Source organism: Melanaphis sacchari, unplaced genomic scaffold (assembly GCF_002803265.2).
Source record: "Melanaphis sacchari strain LSU unplaced genomic scaffold, SCAv2.0 Contig1_pilon_pilon, whole genome shotgun sequence".
Classification (NCBI taxonomy): Eukaryota; Metazoa; Arthropoda; class Insecta; order Hemiptera; family Aphididae; genus Melanaphis; species Melanaphis sacchari.
This window is the reverse complement of record NW_020270976.1, coordinates 1,598,844-1,622,388: the sequence shown is the minus strand read 5'-3', so window position 1 is coordinate 1,622,388 and position 23,545 is coordinate 1,598,844. Positions and strand designations below refer to the sequence as shown.

Below are 23,545 nucleotides of genomic sequence, written 5' to 3'. Positions count from 1 at the left end.
CGTGTACAGTTTTGAAATAAATTGTACTACCAATTAATTTACCTAATTTTATTTATGTACTAAATAATTATTTACATATTTTTTAATTATTTAGTATGCATTAAGCTCGTTATTTGTGTATAATTTTTTTATTATATTAGAAAATAAATCATTTGTTTTTAAAACAATGTTTCGTAGTTTCATAAAAAACCCTGTTTTGCCCATAAAGCTCGTGTAACAATTTATTTTCTTATATTTTTCTTCTTTTAATTTTATATACCATATTTTCTCTCCAAACTTTAATTGTAATATAATCTATAACCAATGGGAACCTTATAAATTATTAAAAAAATATATTCTATTTCTCTGAGCCAAAACAAAATTCACGTGTAAGCCACCTTTTAACAGCCTTTAGGTGTTGGTAAATAAGCTAAAAACACGCTCTAAATTTCAAGAAATCTATTGAAACTTTTATTAAAAACGGTCCACTAGTTTTTAAGTTTCTGACTATATACAAGACAAATAGACAGACAAAGAAACATTCATTTATATATATTACAGATATTTCTACATTACACAGAATAACTTTACTTGATTTACAGCAGCTGTAAATATAAAATGTGGGTTTTAAATTATGTCTATTAACTGCCTGTACTATGGTAATATTATATAATGAAATTTTTTTTTCTCCAGAACTCCAGAAAATATGAAAAAAATTATATATGTATATTATATACAATTTGAATTGCCATAAAGACTTGAAGTCTTTGGAAAATAAATTTATAAAAAATAGACAAAGAAACAAAACAGTATTTTATTTATTTATTTTTTAAAACTAATATTTAAAATCTGTGTGAAAAAGTCCAATAAATAATAAATATAACTCAATTTATAGGGCTTGGCGGCTTGAATGAAGGAAGTGTCCAGTAATGCTCTTCAAATATTAAAAATTAAACTATTTTTAAAATAAATTGAACTTTATTATGATGTAATTTTAAATTGCAATAAACGGTTTCAAAATTAATGGCTAACATTGAATTTTGATTGCATCATTATACTATGAAGTTAGAAAAACAAAATTATTATTTTAATTTTTAAGCTAATACTTTTAGGTATATTATATATATATATGTATTATGTTTTTTCAAAAAATATTTTTTTTTGTATTTTAACAAAATTTACCAATTTTTCAAAAATATCCCCGGTTTTCCAGTTTTTTTTAATCATAACTTATATTCCTAAAACAAAGCACAACAAGATAACTAATTTATACTTATACTTAGGTATTATACACATTTATACACATTGTTTCACCTTGTATTTTCTCGTATTATCCCCAATTATTGATACACTTATCTACGAAATTATCCTGAATTAACTTATAAGTTTAAAGGTTTGAAACATAAATTAGTATTCTAATACTTCATCATAACTAGTAATTCAACTACTATAAGATTTATATTTATTAACTATATAAATTATTCAAATCGAATTATTAAAATATATATATAGTTATTTTGATTTAAAATAAATTAAAAAATATTATACACATTAGTAATTATGGACTCATCATAAAATAATAATTTTCTAAAATCATAATTTTTAAAAAATATCAATTAGAAAAAAATGATTGAATAAACTACAAACATAATATAAAGAGATATAATTGAGTACAGACTAGAAAAGCTTTATACTTTTTAATACATATGTGGCTAAACACGAATTAAAAATATTTGTTACATATTATAGTGGATCACAAAATCTTCATTATTTTTTTAATTATTATTTTTTCTCTGTATACATTATAATAAGGATAGACCAGTCTAACATTTTTATTTTAGATTAAAAAAAAAAAATAGTATTAAACATTTAAAGGGATTCGTAATAGGGGTCAGGAAAAAAATGAGATAGTAATATTACGATACTCGCACAACTGAAAAAATAGTTAACATGCATATTGCTCCATTCAAAATCTAAAATAGCTAAGTTAAGTTTAAATAAAACTTTGTCGTAACAGTTTTTATCACATATTAATTAACTCAGTTAAATATCAGAATTATAAAATGAGTAATACATAGACGACTTCCAGAGTATAAACTTCAACTTCTACAAAATTGTAAAAAATATACATTTCGTCAAAATGTGATTTAAAACGTATTTTACTTAGATGAAAATAAATTTTTCATGAATAATTTCAACAAATAAAAATGAATTAATACAACTTTTTTTATGCTACAAACTGTTTTTGTTTTTTTATAAAATTTAAAATAACTTATTATCAATATTGTTTAATATTATCAATTATTTCCTCATTATTATTACTTGTATTCACAGTAATATAATTTTTCTTTGTTTTTATTTTATGAACTGAAATTCATCATAATCATGTATACCAAAGGTGGCAAACCTACGGCACGCGTGTCAGAGACGGCACATTGGTTAAATTTCATGGCACGTGAAAAATTAAAATTATGAAAAATGATCGTTATTTATAAAATGTTGGTTATAAAAATTCAAAGAAACAAATTATAATATTCCTTTGTAAAATGTATTATATTACTATATTATTTCTATATTTATTATGTAATTGTATTTTTATCCTTAGAAAATAGAATTTCCTTTGGGCATGTGAAAAATTTTCAAAACCTTGATTTGAAAAATTTGACACTTGACTCAAACGTCCCAAACAAGGTTCGCTATCTCTGATGTATACATTTAGTTAAAAAATAAAGTGAAATAAAATCTTTTTTGTTTTATTTTATAATAATTTATAAATAATTATATTTGTTGTTATTGTATTGTATAATAGTATACAATGTCATATAATCCAATATTTGCGATTATATTATAACACATTTTTAAGGTAAAAAATTAAATTTAAAAAATCAGATAAAACATATAAAACGGATAGCGCAAAAAATGACTATTTCACTAAAGTTAACTTGATATTTACAAAAATATCATGAAAAATTTAAGTATACACATACATTACAATACGTGAATACAGTGAAATAAACAGCAATAATCCATAATAATAGATTCCTACTTTATAATTGTATATATTATTTTATTAATGTTAATAATTAATAATTGATTGGTATTGGTTCTGATAGTGCTTGGTCTTTCTCAGCTATAATTAAGTATATAAATACATGCATAAAAGATCATGAATTCTACCTCTCTAAAATTTAGACATAGCTTATTAGCTTATGAAATTCAGTGAATTATAAAGTAACTACTGCCGTCTATCGACATAGTACATTGTTCCCTATGTAGATCACTATTAATATAATGAGTGCAAGGATAAGGAATGATGAGTGAGACCAACTGCTGACAAGATTTTCCAGCCCGCATCGTGGTATATATAATAAAGAGCGATGCGTGTTTGGTAAGAGTGTGCGACACGAATAGAAATATAACAGTGGAGAAGACTCCGCGATAATTAGCACAGTCATCAGTGAACACCCACACTCGTGGAATGTCGCCACACCATACCTAGATCAGTAAATCTCATATTATTTTTACTCAGTGTGGCATAGACTCATCAGACAACGATTAAGGTCATCAAAAGTTACGTTTAAAATATATAAATAAAAAAATGTATAGTATTATGATTAATGAAGAACGGTATTAGTTAAGAATTAACAAAAAGGCAGTGAACCTATGAGGCTATGAAGTGTGAATTATTCTAAAATTAAAACTCAAGATTTATAATGTATTTCTATAATTTCGAGCTTATTATGCGAACGCTCTCGATCCTTCGTTCACATTATTATTTATTATATACTGATAAGTGAATCCTGACAAATAACAAAAATTAACTATGCGAGTACAGAATATATTTTATTACATTTTAAAATGTATGACATACTACAATCAGTGCTACAACTTCATTCTTGAAGCATCAGAGTATAAAGCCAGGGTCTTGACGATGTTGACGCAAATAGAGTGAAGTTAAGCCTTTAGTTGAAAATTAGCCCTCTTCCCTTCCCTCAAATCAGATCAAAAATGTAATAATTATACAATATAGACAAAACATCAATATTAATTCTCTTAGCTTAGAATAAAATGAAATATTAATATTCGTAACGTCACTATAATGAATTTTAAATCACTATCGTCATAACTATAATATTATATTTATTAGTAATTTTTTTTTTCTGTGACTCAGCTCTTCTGACTAACACTCGCAAGACTTCCTAAAACCGTGACTACCAGTTAAATACTTTTATAATACGTGTTTTTTTACATTAAGTTTTTGTTATTTAGTTTAGACTTAATATACGTAATATATGGCTCGGTGATCCCTTAAATTTGTACATCGATTTCAACAACGATACTAGAACGACACTAAAAAACTACCACAAAAAATCGAAAAATTGATACAAATGCGCACTTATTAACACTTAAAATTTAATAAATCAGAAATTATTCAATAAAATTCCAATTTATTGTAGTATGTGGAAGTTCTGGCATACTAACAACCATTAAAAAATTATGTAACTTGTAATTGTAAAAAAATTTAAATCTAAAAGTAGTATAAATCACCTTTTAAAATATAATCGAAAATATTTTGAGTGGTATTTATTTTTTATGGGCTACGAGATATATCGTTAAATATAAGTATATATAATATAATATATATTATTGCTAATATAAGTATTAGCATGACCATGACAAGTGTTGGGGAGTAAACATATTCTTACAGATCATAACACAAGATAGTAGATACATATTATTATTATGAATCTCGTTGCATTAGGATCATAATTTATTTTCGGATGTAATTATCTACTTCTCAACAACAACATAACAAACATCGCAATAGTGCATTACGCGTGCCGAGGTCGAGTGAAATGCATTATTAAGGTTACCATATGCAACAACACATTGCATTGGCACGTGTTGGCAATTAGAATCAGATTGCATCCTGGATATTGTTTTTACCAAAAACAAGTATCAAAACAACTCCAAGGATATATATGGAAATCAAGGCTATGGACTACAATAACAAGAAGCTTTTTCATATATAAGGGAGCCCAGATACCAGAAACAGCAGATGTACCAGAGCCACAAAGACCTGAGCACCTTCACAACACTCAGCCACTTTTTGTATCAGTTACATGTACTTTATTTATACGCAATAAACACATTATTGTTCTTAAGAGTTGTAAATTTCATTTAAATAGCACCCTGAGTCTGGATCTGATATTGGCACGCAACATATTACACTTACTCAAATTATTCTGGGCTAAGAAGATATAATTTAGTTATACATTTTCTAAGTTAAAAAAGTAATATTTGATTCGTTATTTATCTATATTCAAAAAATATGATTTAGCTTGACATTTTTTCTGGTCCAAAATAGTTATTAAATAATTTCTGAAAGAAGTTAAGGTTCTCTCATTATCTTTAAATATATCACGTTTAACTGTTTAAGTATAGGCGATTTCCCGCCTTTCTGTTTATATAATACACGTATATTCTACTTCTCACTCTTTGGTAAAAAAGTCCCCGATGATCAAATAACGCAGGTCGTCTTGTTCTCATGGTACATGCTTACGTGAGATGATCACGTTCCTGTCACCTGATTGGACATTGCATCGCATCCCATGCTTCAATATCATCGTCATTTGCAACTTATACAGTTGATTATCTAGTTAAAACTTTTGTTTAGTTGCGTTTTTCATGTCTATAGAGATGAGTTGCATTATCCCTATATGTGAAACACATTTTATCACATATAAATGTATAAGTTATGATATGCATTGTAGTCAGCCATCGTATACAATCCTATGATGACGTATATTATTAAGTATTGGACGTACCAAATCTTCCCTCTCGTGTATACTATATTACAGTTCATTTGTTTTCATTCTATTATGTGTTGCTATATATATATATATTCTTAAGCTTACGTCGCAATATATGATATTGTATAGAATATCAGAACATGCATTAGCACAATTTCATTTTCGATTTTAATTACTAAATTAAGTATTAAACATTTTTTTTCCTTTCTTTTGAAATAAGTGCATTATAATATTTACACGTTAAAAAATGTTTGCATGTGTAATAAAAATCAAAAAAATGTATTGAATAAAATGTAGTTTAACGAAATCGCAAAAACAAATTGACCATAATCACAAGTTTACCACCATTATGAATAAAATTGATGTATCACACTATTTTAAAACTGATAGATTTAAATTGAAATTATTTGTGATTACACTTAATGTTATTTTTATTTATGAGCAATTGAAAAATATAAAAGGATAAATTTAAACCACAATTTGGAAATAGGGATATCTGATTACTACTGTAGAGAACTTATATATGGATCACGATTCAACATGAGCAATTAAAAAAAAAATAGCAAAATGACCCCACTACTAGAAAATAACAAAGATTTTTTTTCAATCTGTTTCTAATAGCCGAGTTTCGGGAATGTGCCTAGACCTGATGGCCCAGTGTTAGAAGAGTATCGCCTACGGAGCTTCTCGATTACTGCTAGTGGCGTTTGCAACTTAGGTGACTTCGTACGATATGCCTCGCCATCGTCGTCTACTCGACATCATCAACCGGTCGGGAAGCGTGAAAGTTGCCCCGCATCCGTTTCCGGTACGCCGTTGCACCAGCAAAACGCAAATGGTTCCTCCTCCGCCGCCGCCGCCGCCGCTGCCGCTACCTCGCACACGGTCTGCACGGAATTCTCCAGATTCCGAAAGCCCAGGTAATTAAACTCATATTGGGTTGTTTTTTCGTGATTAAACGTAATCGTAAATCGATCAATGATGTTAGTAAATAATTTTACTATTATAAAATACCCAATGATTTCCAAGAATTTTTATAATGTAACAAATATTAATTTAAAATTTTTCATCTATATTTTTCATCGAAACATTATTATTGATAAATTTATAAATTTATCATATACATTCTTTACGTTTGTGATATAAATTCAAAAACAAATTTTGAATATAAATCACGAATTCATTATGCGTATTTAATTATATTTTTATTATTTTATCGTTGTGTACTTACTATTGTGTCTGATATTGATTTAAAATTGAATAACATTAATATAGTATTTTATAAATATATATTTATTATTAAAATAATTAAATATTAATAATAAAGTAAGAGCAATATTTTCGACTATATCAAAAATTTTATGAAATATACACGGTAATACAATCTAACAGATTGTCTTCTTCAGAATCATTTTTCGAATGTAATGATATATTTAACACTATACTATGTTACTCACTCATCACCAAATGTACAGCAAAACAATAACCACTTACCTATCTTTTGTTCCTTTGATTTTAAGGATATTATATTTAAGTATACATTGGTTTAACTTACCTGCATATTACTTATTTATCATGCCTAAAGTATTACTGCTGAGTAATCCTTTTAATATATAACTTTATATTATTTTATATCAAAATAGTAAATAACTAAAAAAAATAGTAAAATAATAAAAAAGTAAATTTGTGTTATTTATGTACGATGTGACATGTATTTTTATATTATATTTTCATAATTTTGTGTTTTTTCTCTATTCATAAAGTCGGTTAGTTAGTTTTAATTATAATACTTCGCCAACATATTATATTATCTAATAAGTAATAACATATTGGTGCACCATTTTAATTGTAATATTAAAATTAATTATTAAGACTAAACATATTTGTTACATAATTACCATCTAAATTTATATTACAATAAATTATCAGGCCATATTATAATTATTAAAAGTTAAATTCCAACTACAGTCGAATTCGCTTATAACAATGCCGTTTACAACGATATTCCGGGTAAAACGATTCCAAGCAATGTATTTGGTTGGTTTTATATCTTATGTGTTGTTATATTTTATAATCCGGATATAACGAAGTTCGGTTATAATGATCAGATTCTCTTGGTCCCTTGAAGATCGTAATAAGTGAATTTGACAGTAGTTTCTATAGATATAAACTTACATAGTAGTGGTGTAGTAATGTACACGTGATCTTAATTTCATCTTTAAAAATAACATTAATTGCATATTATAATAGCCCCTAACCAAAACCCCCTAAAAATATATTATAATTTGTGGAAATTATTATTATTGTTATTTTTATTTTTTTTTGTTGTAATTTAAAATAAATAAAAAAATATAATGATCTTTAAAAAAAATTAACTTTTAAAATAAGTACATAACTATTTTTTTTTTAAAAGTCACTTAGAAAATAAGCACACATTTTTAATGAGTAGTTAGAGTGATTAATAAAACATGGGAAAGAATGCAGCACCTGTGAACAATGTCTGTGTACACCTATGATTACAGGTAATTAAATTTAATCGCCAAGCCTAAAAAGCTTTCACATTAATTAATAATTAATCGAAGCATTTCACATTTGCATATCGTACAAAACTTCCAACACAATCATTCTAAAATATTAACTTTGTATAATATAATTGTAATACCATAATTTAAAATTTATTTTATTTTTTTTTTTTTACTAAAATTAATATAAAAAAACTTACTAAGCCTCATTAAGAAAAACTCGTATGGAAGACCAGGGTTATCTCAGTTTACAAGTAATCTTAATGAATATAAATACATAAAAACATAATAATTTTAAATAGGTATAAGTTACAAATGTTATTTAGTATATTACATATATTTAATTTTAGTCACATTATCATAATGTCATATTCATATTGGAGCCAGTGGAAATTTTTTTAAATTTTTTTTTGAAGTGAGAAAGCGGCATATTGACCACACCACTAAGCATTAATTTGAATTTCTGAGTCTTAATAAAATAGAATACTTTTCGGCATCTAGTTTTTGTAGGCTGGTCTAATGTAAAATTATTAGCCATATATCTGGTATTGACGTTGACCCCATGGTTTATAGTATTCAACTGATAATATATTTTTTTTTTAATTCATGGTGATAGTTTTTAAATATAAAAGTTATATTCTGAGGAGATCAAGATTTTCAAATAGTTTTTGTGTTGGATTTTTCAACTAGACTTTTAGAAATCAATATTCCATACTTTTATAATTTTCATTAGACAATATATGAATAGATCAGTGGTTTTCAACCTTCTTAACAATGTAGCAACAATATTTTTGCGGCACACCAAATCATATAATACGTGAAGCATATATTTTTATATATAATATATATATATACAAAATTAACTCCATTTATAGATTTATCGCGGCACACTGGTGTGCCGTGACACATCGGTTGAAAATCACTTGTTTAGATAAACGATTATAATCTAAAAATTTAAATATAAAAAAAAATGTATTCACCAGTTATCAAAATCAAATAACACGAAACAAACGCATTACAATTAGTGTTTTTTAGAATTTTATTTTATATTAACAACATATTAAGTGGTTCAACTACGTGTATCTCAGAAAACCTAATTTTGGTACACAGTACAGTATTCCGAATTTTAATATTCAATAAGCCATATAATAATAAACACGGGTACTCTCGAAATATCGATTTATCAAAATTATCTATAACGTTAAAGACGACAATCACAATACAATAATATCGTTATTACCGATATTGTGATTCGTGATTGAATGTCATTATACACGAAAATGTCTAAATTTACTTCAATAAACTATGTATTATACTCGTATTCTATTTTGTTTAAAATATTGAAATATCATATATCTTATTCTACGAAAAATAAATATCTCACTCGTGTGATGTGTAAATAACTCAAAAATAAACGTTGACAACTTGTGATTTTCAAATGCGTTTAAATTATTATAAAAAATTCTCTCAAGAACTCTTCCAGTTCTGCTTTTACGTTTCGATCCAATAATTTTATTTTATATTTCAGTACGGCGTTGACAAACAAATTCAAAGCCAACGACACTGTAGAATCGTACAAGGTGGCGTTGCTAGGGGCCCCGGGTGTCGGAAAGACCACGATATCTGTGCAGTTTTCAACATCAGATTACATATGCGTATACGATACTTCTATAGGTAAGTAATTTCGGTAATGTCTCGAGGTATAGTTTCGCGATGAAAAGTGGTTGGTTATCTACATATTCACCTAAGGAAAATATATTCTATATAAAACAATCTAAAAATATTTCTATTGTTGATGTATTAGGTTAGAGTATTATAATATTATATAATCTAGTAATCACTAAAGTATTTAAATACAAAATATTATATATATTTTAGATTTTCATGATTAAAATATTTAAAGTGGGTATACTAACAAGTAGCTTAATCAATATTATATATTTTACATTATCACGACCTATGCATATTAATAAATTGCATTACATTTATATTTTTACACTAGCTAAAATGTATTAAATGGCTTGGATAAATCAAATATAGTATTCAATTTAAAATCAAACTAACAATTATGATTTAATATTCAAAGGATTATGAAATATTAAAACGAGTTTTTATTGAACTACAATTGTATTTAATGTACAATAAATATTAATAAATCATGAAAAAAAAGAATAGAAATTTTTTACTGGCATTTTTTCTATCACAAATTATAATATTTTAAATACAATATGCTACGGCTTCTACAATTTTATGAATAAAATAAAATAATTATAAGCTTAAATTGAATAAACACTGATACATAATAAAAATAATACGATATAATTTTGTCACATAAAATAATTACATTTATTTAAATGTCATATATTATTTATTATCATTTATTGGTTTGTCTATTTCTTTCAACAAGAAAAACACAAGCTCGCTTACGTTTCATCTTAAAACATATTGCATTTTCTATTATACATTTTTTAATTATTTCTCGAGTATAATAAGTAATACGGTTACATTATTATAACTATCACATATAATTTGAAGTTTAAAGCGAAATTCGCATACTTCTATAATTACTTGAGTCTTGTGTTTCTGTACGTATTACGCAGAATAACTAATATTCTGGTCGTGACCACTAGTCTGCCCTAACTTGTGTTGCTATAGTTACCAATTCATTGTTGGTTTTATAAAAATGTTATCTAACCACATTTTAAAGCCTACAGGCTACAGTCATCATCATTTTTATTATATTTTGTTTTTTTCTTTTATTAAGATAACAAACTTGATTTATTTTAACTGTTTATTCCATCACCACAAATCTATTTAATTATTTTCTTATATTAAAATAGATAGTGAAAGAATAATACTAACAAGCTTTAAAAAAAATATATACAAAAGTTTAGCTTAATATAATAATAACTATTAATTGAAAATAAAATACATTATTGGTTCATTCAAATGCTCACCAAAGTGTAATTTATTTTAAACTTTTAAAAACTATGTTTATCAAGTATTCCTTCATAATTTTTGCTTATTAATTTAACTCGAATAACTATTGATAACAATATCAGTTATGTAAGTACACAACTTGCATTAATTAAAATAAATTAGCCGAGAATTGGTTATGATTATCTAATAAATTAAAAATTGACTCTATTAAATTAGCTCCCAATTTTGGATAAATATGAATTCTACCCTTGAATTGGCTCCTGAAAAATGTATACGTGAATTGGCTCCTTAAACTGTAAAATATTATTATTTAACCAGGGATTCTCATATAATACGCGTTTACTTTTATGACGGTAACCTAATATAGCTTGGAAATTTGCTCTCAAATATAATATAGTGCAGGATATATTTATATTATATATATATATATATATATGTGCCTATACATATTTATTAGATTTAGTCTTGTCGCCTTAATCGTCGTAATCTACTACAATAATCGATGGCTCCTATTCACTAATTTATTTGGTTGTTAATATTTGATGACCACAATAGCAATGTATTATACTTTATTTAGTAGATACGCTGTGTTCACGCGAGCGTACAAAAATGAACCCCATTAAATTTAACACTAAAGTAAATACAAGTTTTCAATACATGCAATTAATATTAGCCAATAAGTATAGACCACGAAAAATAGTCTAACATAATTTTTTTAATTTAATCTTGCTTGTATTTAATATACGTATATTTTATAATGTTGCGCTAATGTAATATTGTTTGTTTTTTAAATTTTTTAATTTAATTTTATATTATTTCATATAATATAGATATATTTTAAAATGACGTGCTTAGAAAACACAATACAAGCAATTAGTATGTAATGGTATGCATAGTAATTAAATATTTTTCAGTTAAAATTATAAACATTTAATTATTATTCAAAAATTTGTATTTTTTTATTTCACAGTTTAGTGTTATAATTATATCTTTTTTTTCTGAGTGGATCGATGAATGTAATTGTTTTACAATATAACACAACGCAATTGTTATATATAACGCTCAGCGTAACGATGTAAAGTATACGAATGTGATTCTATAAACCATGTGTTAAGATTAAGAATCATACTGATGTCAACTACTCTAGGACATAACGTCTAACTATAAAATATCAACAACATTTTAGTAACCAATACGTTTTTGAAAAAAAATACTAGGGGGCCAATAGTAAATTCTTGGAAGCCAATTCAAATGTACTTATTAAGGATAAAATATTGACTACCTATTTGTTTTGGGAACCAAATTCTATTGCGTTAAAAATACTACCTATGTGTCCACTTAAATGGAATATATATTGTATAACTTCTATAGCCAATCAAAAAGTTGAATATCTAGTTTATATTTTACTTTTGTTTATGTAATTCAAACAAATAAAACCTAGTTCCATGAAAATTTGCTGAAAGTCGGAACTTTTATATTTTACAATTTTCGTGAATTCCTATAGGTTTTTAATATAATGGGAAATGTAATTGTTTTATTGCTATATTTTTTCTAGATATTTTACTTATCAATTTTCGAAAAATACTTCAACATTTTATTTTAACTTATAAGAAATTGTATATAATAGGATATTAATTTTTCAACAACCTACTATAGGTAATTAAAAGCTTAAACAAATATTTAAAAATAGTCCAATTTAAATCGTAACAGTTTATTAACGAGACCATCAATTATTATTTTTATTATTTTAATATAGTTATCAGATAATAATAATAACTGATACACAAAAACTTAACAATGATTAAAAAATATTTATTTTTATTTCCTAACATAATATTATATATTTAAAAGAAAGAAAAATGAATTATAAATAAAAATGTAGTTGATAACTTGTTTAAAAATTGAATAAGGTTAAAAATACTTAAGTATATAACTGCACTACTCACTTAACATAATAAAATAATAATATTCACCTAATATCTAACATGTTTTTATAAATAATTTTCCATTTCAACATGTTTGTTCGATCCCTCACAGAACGTTATAAAAATATTATACAACAACAATTATATATGATACTCATAACTTATAAGTAGTGTACATATTACATCAAACTGTTTCATTTTACATTTTAAAAAATACATATAATTCGGTAAAAAATACTAAAGCGTAATTATTGTATAATTTATAATCAGTATAATACATAATATGCACAACATAATAAATAATTGAAGAAATTAAGATATTTAATAATCATTTTTTATAAATTAATAAAATATAGTTTACTATTAAACGAAGTCAATTTAAAATAACAAAAAGTAAATATCACCCGAAGAATCTACTTTCTTACTTATAATTATATTAAAACTATTTCCTGCCACAATTTAAATTAATAATAATACAATATTATACAATTATTAATAATCACTGTTGTTATAATAAAAAAGTATTCCTTTAGTTTTAAAAATATTTTTGTAAGAATATAAATGTCATGTTTTATTTTCCATAATAATTTATAATACTATGTAATATTAATATTATGGTTAGTAAATTTGTGTTATAAAATAGTTGTTATAGTTAATATAACACAACATTACATATGTTCCATAGAAAATATTTTGGGAATTTCAATTTGTTGTTATTTTACTCCACTAAAAATGTGATAAGTTACTTGAAAACCATTGAATATAAGTTGTATCATATTTTGAAGAAATATATTTATGTTTATTTTAAATATTTTCTTTCTATATTAGCCTAGATTAAGTTTCCTTAAATTTTTATTTTTATCGGTATCCTGAATTTAAAATAAATATAAGCATAACTTGAAATTATTACTAAAATAAAAAAAAAATTTTTCTTAAATTTCATTAAAATTATTTTTTTTTTTAATTATTACCATTACATCTTCTTCGACTAACATATAATATGTATAATTATTAATTATTTACAAGATTAATTTATATCAAATAATGTCATTATCAAATCATGCAACTATACCAATAATATCAAATTTTTTAATGAATACTAATATTTAATTCTAGCACTATCAATTGCAATGTTATACTATTATATAATATTAAAATATAGCATTTGATTTTTTTACAATTACAATGCAACGCATATACTGGGTAAAATTGTCCATGTTTTATTTGTAGACGAAGACTGCGCTTGTCGGACAATCAGAGTGATGATAAACGGTCAAGAAGCTGAACTAACCATCATCGATATACCGTATGTAGAAATGTCGGTAAGTTTCTCTCGACTAGTGTATTTAACTAAACAATAAAAATAAAATTATTTAATATTAATTTTAATACTTATTGTAAAATGATAAAAACTTGTTTTGATTTTAACATTTTTCTGTTACGTTTTTAATTTATTTAAATTACTCTAGCAGAGAATATACACAGATATTTTAGAACAATTTAAAAAAATTAAAAATAACTATTTAATATCTTATGCACAAATGAAAATATAATTCAAGATAAAAAGTTTAATTTAATTAAATATCAAAATAGTATTTTGGTGTTTTTTTTTTAATTTTTTTAATTGTTAGAAATTCCTAAAAGTTTCTTGCAAGGCTACCGAATATAACTGAATACTGTAATTTCCAAACAGACTATTTTTTTTTTTTTTTTTTAATTTATTTTACGTAATTTTCGGAAAAATCTAAAAGATTAAAAAATAGGTGATGAAAACAATTTGAAAGAACTTATTTTAACAAAATGTTGACAATTTTTGGATATACCAAGTTTAGTTCTATGACGTTTTTAAAATGAGATAAATTATCCTTATACAACATAGCAATATTGTTATTTAAATTTTGAACAAAGTGATGAATATATACAATATACATTTTACAATAATAAATATTTACTTAGCCTGTTATCATCTTTCAAGATAGTAAAAAACACTTAGATTTTCAATTTCTATATTTTTTTTCTTAAATTTCCAATATTTTCTTATTATTGTGAAAAAAAAAATAGAGAAAACGGGAGTTCCACACATGACTTGCAGTTGATTTAATATTTAGTTGAGTTATTTAATAACTTTCTAAGAAATTAAGTGCAAATTAATACAAAATTTTTAATAAATTTTTAATACTGTAATAAAAAAAAAAAAAAAAATGGGTGTAACTCCAAATAACAATAATATATACTATAAATAAAATTTAGTATTACAACACTAATCTGTACAAAATTTATAATACCAAGATAGAATAATTTTAATTCTGAAGAATTAAGTTCAATAATATCGATAGGCTAAAAAATTAAAGTGAACGAATAAAAATATATTGGTCCGTTTCACAAGACAAATTTTAAAATAAGATACTGACACTAAATACTGAAAATTTTACTGCCTTTTACATAGTAAATTTGATAATATTAATTTTTAAATACCTACGTAAAAAACGATTAGGTAAGTGTAAAAAAATAACGTTAAATTATTATTAGTTCTCTACATAGTTTATTTCGATGTTCTAAAGTCTCATTATAATATGACTGAATACAATTGGTTAATCATTTTAAACTTTTAATAGGCTGTAAAATGAATTAACTCAACTCGTTAGTTTTGTCTAGTATCCTAACCGAATACTAAATTATATTATTATTTAATTTTAAAATAAATTTAATATATCACACATAATAAATATAAAACAATTAAAATAGTTTAATTCCTATAATTATAGATGTGTATCCAATATAAAAAATATTAATAGATTATATTTATTTCATCAATATATAATATCTTTAGTCAGTTGATAACAAATTACTAAATAGAATTTAATATACATGTATTTATTTATTTGTAGCAATATTACCTAGAATTCCATTTTAATATAACTAATATATTATTATGCAGATATTTAGTTTACTCATAATATACGACCGTATTATGCTAATTACTTTAAGTAGCAAGTATAAGTTTAAGTTCTCTTTCGTAGATTATTTTACATAACTGATGTCATCAGCGTTTTGTATATATATATATATATATATATATATATATATATATATATTATTATTATTATTAGAGTACCGCAATTAATCTCATATAATTCATTGAACTAAATCATCATTACTCAAAGAAAAATTGAACTTAACCGCGTGTTCTTTTCTAAATTTTAATTGGTATACCTTAATACTTTGAAATATATCCAATAATGGGTAAGATGGCTATTAAAAATTCGAAGCCATTACGCATTTTATTCGTTCGTTATTGTATCATGTGTTAGAATCGAAAGTATAATGTTTCACGTTCAACCCCATCAATCCAAACTCTCCAGTTTCGATGGTAAATCACTTTCTATTCTAAATTTTAGATACCATGTATAAATTATAACTCGTGCAATACTTTTGAGTTCTAGTAGTTCTACATAACATGTACTCAGAAAATGGTAGTAAAAACTGAATAGAAAACTATTGAGGAAGTAGTAGATGTCTACGTAATTCATACACATCGTTACACATTGTTAACACGAAACGAGGGAGAGGGTATTGGTTTGGCGTTTTAATAAATATGACTTCTCTTTGTAAACGTCACGCATTTGCAATTGCCATACAACTACCTACATAGTCTACGGTTCACAATGATTCAATTCTCAATATCTAAAGCATTTTCATTCCGTGGAACTTTGTTCGCTCACACCACAACCGCAACCGTCACGCACCACCCATTGAGTAGAACTTACTTATACATAGACCGTAGAATTTGCAATTCCAAGTAATCAAACCTTTCCCCCCCCCCAACCCACCGTGAACATAAAACATAGATACAAAGTATTCATTCACACCGATAATTTGTTACCTGTCAATTCGATGACAAGACCTATACTGCTACATGTATATCAGTCATAAAGATTAATTCCACTATCAATGACTGGCACCAAGTTAAGTTTCAAATAGATTATAAATTTGCTTCTACTTAATTCACAACCCCTCCCCGCACAAAAAACTCTTGAACAGTATTTGATAGTTACTACAGCGAAAATTTAAGGTTTCCAGGCCGTTTTTCATTTCATCCACCAAACAGGAATAACCAGTACATGTACAAATTTTCATATAAAAATTATATACCCTTTACGTTAATTTAATCACAATCACTGTAAAATACAAACACAAATACATTCGAATATTTTCATTATAACTCATGCCATCATATATATTAACGTATTACTAGCTGTTGGTTAAATTATAAATCATTAGTTAGAATGGTATATTGCCGAAACATGCTTAAAATGTTTGCAAAAGTTTATATATTTTGGCAAAAACATATCTGATCGACAATAAAATACGACATTCACTAAAAAAAATTTTTTTTTATTTCCATGATGTACTTTATTTGATCTACTACTATTAACATTTGAGTTAATAAATAAGCCAACTAACCGTAGGACAAAATAAAAGGTCTGTAGTATAAATATGCAACATCATAAAATGAATCCAACTGTTTTTAAAATGACATAGTACTTATAAAACATAATAATAAATGTAAGAGTTTCAAATTTCTACAAAAAATATTTTTTGATTACTAAAATCGTTATTATTTGTCAATTAAATAATTAATTTCGTCTAAATTCAAACTTGAGACGTTTATGAAAAAAAACTATGCGTATAAATCCTTAATATTTTTAAATGATTTATAAGAAATCTTGTACTAAGTTTTTAAGAGTTTTGATCTTGAAATATTTTTTCATCGATATTTTAAAAAAAATATAAAAAATATCATGTTTATGAATAACTTAAAACAAATCTAAACGAGTTAGAAAGATTGTATTACCTGATTAGACCGTAATCTCGCATGGCCTTAAGTTTGAATTTGTTTTTCATTTCAGAATTACCTGTGAATTAGTCGTGTAATATATGTGTAAACTGTAAAGTGTGTAACTTTTATCTCTAATCTCTATGTAGTGTTTCAATTATTAATTTACAACTATCAAATAAAATGTGTGGAGTGCATTTATTTTTACGCTCCAATATACGTAATATAAATACTTGCGATATAATGACCCACTATAGACATTCAAAAATCTAAATAATATTTTTGAATAAATAAGTTGCATAATTCATATTTATTTTACCTTTTAACCAAAAAATGTGAATAGCTAAATTTCATTTTTTTTTCTAAATTTCATAATCTATAGAGTAATTATTTATTTACTGTGTCCTATTCCGTAATACGAAGCTATTATATGAATATAATACATACTATTTTTTTTATTATTTATAGATATATATTTGCCTATTAAATATAATTATAATTTCAATAGCTTAATAAATCAATTGATCAAGTAAAATCAAAAATATATTAATGAATATTTTTGTTTATTTAATTCTACAATGTTAAAATTTGATGACAGAAGATTCTATCCAATCGAATTATCTACTTAAATCGAAATAAAGCATTTAATCAATACACCTACGTCAGGTAAAAATATTAGAAATAATAATTGCTCTATCCATATTCAATAGTAATAAGCTCGAAATTGGTATAAAAATAATGATAAAAAATGATGACCTAATGTCAGTGCTATACCCTGCATAGACATTATATGTTTCGATTTAATAGTTACTAAAACGCATCCATGATGGGAGCTATAAAAATAATTAATTTATATAAGTTTTTTAAATTATGAGCTAAGAGGTTTTTAAATCTTTTTTCTGGTTATAAAAAAACTCCAAAAAGTACCTACTATAAAATTAAAAAATTAATACTTTGAATAGTTTTCATAACATTTTCGTTAGAATATTTAAAAACAGTAATAAACAGTAAAAAGAATATCATAAGATTTTTTTAAATGTAAAATTTCGTAGTTGTTCCCACGATTAATGATTTTGAATTTTAACAAAATAATAAATATCGTTATTCGTAGATTAAATAAGTAATTCAAAAAATAAGTACCTTTATACTTTTTTTTTGATTTTCTGAAAACTTAAATATAAACAAAAAGTTTCTATGCATTTCTAAATACAAAATAAATTGTGATTTTTAAAAATTTAAAAATTCTCAACATTTCAATAATAATCATTATTTTTTTTCTGAGGAATTACCTAAGATCACTGTTTTTATTATTTCATTATTTGAATAATTATTTATTTTAAATGATTATTAAAATTTTACCATTCTAATTAATAAATTAATAATTTATAAATATAAGTAAACTATTAATTAAATTATTTATCATTCAAGTTGATATGAGATTTTCTTGAAATAGGTCAAACTAAGTAAAAAATAAATTTTTTTGTTAATTATTGAGTTAACGTGTACGTAATGTATTCATTTATCATCATTTGTTATAACTCTTGTCTTCAAATTAAAATATTGGTTTACAAAATAAAGAAAAGAAATTATATATTTTCTTTTTAAAACTTTAAAATGTAAAATTCACTTATATAAAAATAACAATTAATTAAAATGTAATTTTTTTATAATAACGTCATTTAGATTATTATTTTTTAAGTATGATAAATCAATAATTAGGAACATATTATTATTAGCTATCCGACTTACTACTTTGGTAGGTAAACCATCAATTTAATTAAGCCATTAAATATAAAGCACAATATTGATCAACACTATATGATTTAAGTTGTTATGTTTTTATTATCATGTAATGAATTTCACATTGCCAATTTAATCGAATTAACCTCAAAAATAATTATATATATAATATGCCAAGTCTTTGACATTTTAGTGTTTCATTATAATATGCATTAAAAATGTTCATATTGGAGATTGTTTACTCTTAAAATATTACTCCCGTAGGATTGATATTTATATGAGATATTTTTTCAAAGTAATTTTTAATCGAGACATATTTTTAAATATATCGACCGGTTATTATGTGACCTCTGTACGATAAATCATGCTTGTGCTATTTATTATTATAATAAAATATATGTATTCTGTAGTAACTAACTCGATGAATAAAAACTATATTAATTTTTAAATTTTTAAGTCGTTTAAATTGCATAATTATATGCTTTAAAATTATTTCGTTTCATGGAAGAATTGTTTAACAAAGCCCTATATTGGCATAACATATAAACCTACTATTGAAAATACATAAACCCGTATTTAGGTGAATGCTGAATAGCTAGTTAAAATCATTTGATCTCTTTTTACTGTAAAATTAATTATTCTATAGAAATTGAATAAATAGGTACCAACGCCCACTAGTTTATGGTTTTTTTTTTTTTTTTATTACATTGAACAATTTGAGAAAGTAATGAACTTTACTAAATAAACGAAAACTTGATAAAAGTAATTTTGACTGTGTACAAAATGTCAACGTCACAAAACTAATGTCCAGCAAAACTCAGGAACATTATATAAGTCAGTTTTTAATGAACGATAAAAAAATTTGATCATCATCATAATGCCTTGATCTACAGTGACATCGATATAATACAATTTTTTTTTTTAATTTAATTTTAATTACATTTTTAAATACATTAATGATTGATTATTATTATTATTATTTTTTTTTTTAAACATCAATCAAGTTAATTAAAAAAAAAAAAAAAATCTTAAAAATAAGAGAAAATTATATTTTTAACCATCACCCTTAGAAAACTATATTAAAAATGTCTAATTATTCTTAGATTAGATTCATAATATTATAAATATAAGAATATTAAAAAGTCGTTATTTTAGAACGCAACATACAATCGATGAAAATTATAATTATATAAAATGATGTTAACTATTGTTATTGATATTATCATAACTTAATGCATAAAATGTATAGATGGTGTTAAAACTTGAAAGTATAATTTGTCGATTATTAAATTGTAGATTATTCGTCGAAATAATTTGTACGCATCATTTAATATGTTACCTATGTTACATATGAGCATATCATTAATTGAAAAATAAAACCAATTTGTTTTTAAAAGTTTTATGTGTTTTTTGTTTAAATATATTAATTTAAATTTTGTAACTTATTTTATAAAATATATAACGTCATACTATATCATCATAAGTTTTATTTATAAAAACTTTGATTCTATGTATTAGCATATTATATAAAACTAATATCAAATAACTCATTACATTGAGAAATTGTTAAAACTACTCAGGCATAAAGTCATGATTATTTCTACAATTCTATAATATGTATAAAAATTTAAAAATACTAAAAAACGATAATTTATTGAAGTCCCAAAACACAACAAGTGTGCCTTAAATTCTAAAACTATTGCGGAAATCCGAGATAATTCTATAAATTTTAATAAAATCAGTTTCTGAAAGAACTCTAAGTATTTACAAGGTTTTATTTTAGGAAAACGTTGGCATATTTACTAAGAAAAACGGTAGTTTATACGTGTAAAATAAACTGGAAATAAGACACCACGCCATTTTGTAATCTATTTATGTGTCAAATGGACACTCCACACGATTAATTTATACGTGAACGTGCCGTTTAAAGAGGGATTTATATTTATTGTCCCTGTTTTAAATTTATGACAGGTTAAGCAAACAAATTTCGATTTAGGTGCTTTTTATCCGGTTTCAAAACATTTTTATTTTCAATTTTGTTTGTTTTAAGTACTGTAATAGACATATAAGATATAACCATTAACCGTACTTTAAATTATTATTGAAAATTATATTATAATCGAATAAATTCTTAGTTTATTTAATAACTTTTAACTGTTACTAAAAACTAATTTACATTGAACTATAATATTATAAGATGAAAAGTATAAATAGGCCAAATTTACGATCGCACAAAATATTGAAAAAATATGTGCACTTTTTTTTTCTTGCGGTTTAAGTAAAACATCACTTTTTCTGTGAAAATCGATTCCATCCTATTATCCTCACTTCCCCTATCTCATTTCACCCCTAATGAATAAAATATGTTATTTTTAATTGAAGACAAACTTTAATATAGCTGTTATAATTTTCGGATATACTTTTAATTATTAGTAATAACTATTAAAGTTTGAGATCTTTTGATTTTGTTTGAAGATTATGACGACGTCTATACTATATAATACATAAGAAGTGCGTATACGTGATACGCAAACGAATTTTTAATGTTCTACATGATCGTTAATGAGAGATTTTTGTGATGTTTGCTACGAGCTAGGAAGCAGTAATGAATTCAAAGTTTTGATGTGCTCCAATAGTTTTACACTTTTTACTTCTATCGATGTACGTTTACTGAATAAATTATGAGGAAAACTCTTAAGTAACCAGCTAAGTAGTCGTTGTTATTTGTTTTATTAATTTTCGCATAGATTAGTCCTATAATTTTTCATATTTGTGAATAGCTTACTTTTTTATTTTTTATTTGCTATAAGTATCAACTGAGAATTGATTTTGTGAAGTGAAAGTAATCAATACTTGTATATCTACGTGTATTTCACTTTTTTGAATAGTGCCATCAGATAATTATAGGCCCAAGGTAAAGTGGATAAATCCCCGCATTAACTACAAATTTAAAAAAATATTTAAGCCAAATTTTTATAATTATCTCAAAAATTAAAATATATAATTAACGAATTGTTTTTATTAAATAAAATTTTATAGTATAATATACCATAATTCAAACAGATGTTCCTCTCTCACTTTTTCACCTAGAACGTACATATATAGTATACTTAACTATGTTAGGTTATAAAGCGGCATTCGGAAAAATATTCTTAACATATTTACCTTGGTTAAACTATTTCTGATATTTCTTTATAAATTGTTGACAGTTGTCAGAAGTTTATCAATAGACTTAAAGATACTATCAAGTAAATAAAAAATCAAATATTTTCGTAGTAATACATGATTTATAATATATAAGAAAACTAAGTCATGACATTTTTTTAGCTTTCCTTCTACTTGGAAAAGTATAAGCAAGAAAATAATATAATAAATAATAATAACAGTTCTGGAAAAATTATTTTGAAATCCAATCACATTGAATTGCTTAAAATCTATAAATATAAGAAATAAAAATAAATTTATATGATTTGAAATTGTAGTTCATATTATTTGGTTTTGAACTTCGACTTATATTCTTACTCATATTCAGATTTTGATAAATATGAACATTGTTTTGTGTTGCAAGTAGATTTGAATTTTTTATTTTTGTTTTTATAATAAAAGTATCTACAAAAAAAAAAAAAAAAAAAAACGAAAATTCTTGGTATATTTTTATTTTAAACCTGGAGATTTTTCTACTGACTTTCTCTTCACTAAACTTTAAGATATTTAATCGTAAGTACCTATACAAAAATACATTAAAATAAAACATATCTAAACACATTACCATAAATCTTTCGAAGACAA

At 24.2% G+C, this 23,545-nt stretch overlaps 1 protein-coding gene across 2 annotated transcripts in view; it reads left to right on the top strand.

Annotated features, from left to right (window-relative positions):
* The window catches only part of LOC112593230 (GTP-binding protein REM 1-like), a 104,666-nt gene that overhangs the window by 73,296 nt on the left and 7,825 nt on the right, over nt 1–23,545 (top strand). For both annotated transcript variants that reach the window (XM_025337587.1, XM_025337586.1), the window contains exons 3-5: nt 6,414–6,712; nt 9,843–9,988; nt 14,410–14,501. In XM_025337587.1, the coding sequence (XP_025193372.1) occupies nt 6,414–6,712; nt 9,843–9,988; nt 14,410–14,501 (537 nt within the window). The remainder of the gene's footprint in view (nt 1–6,413; nt 6,713–9,842; nt 9,989–14,409; nt 14,502–23,545) is intronic.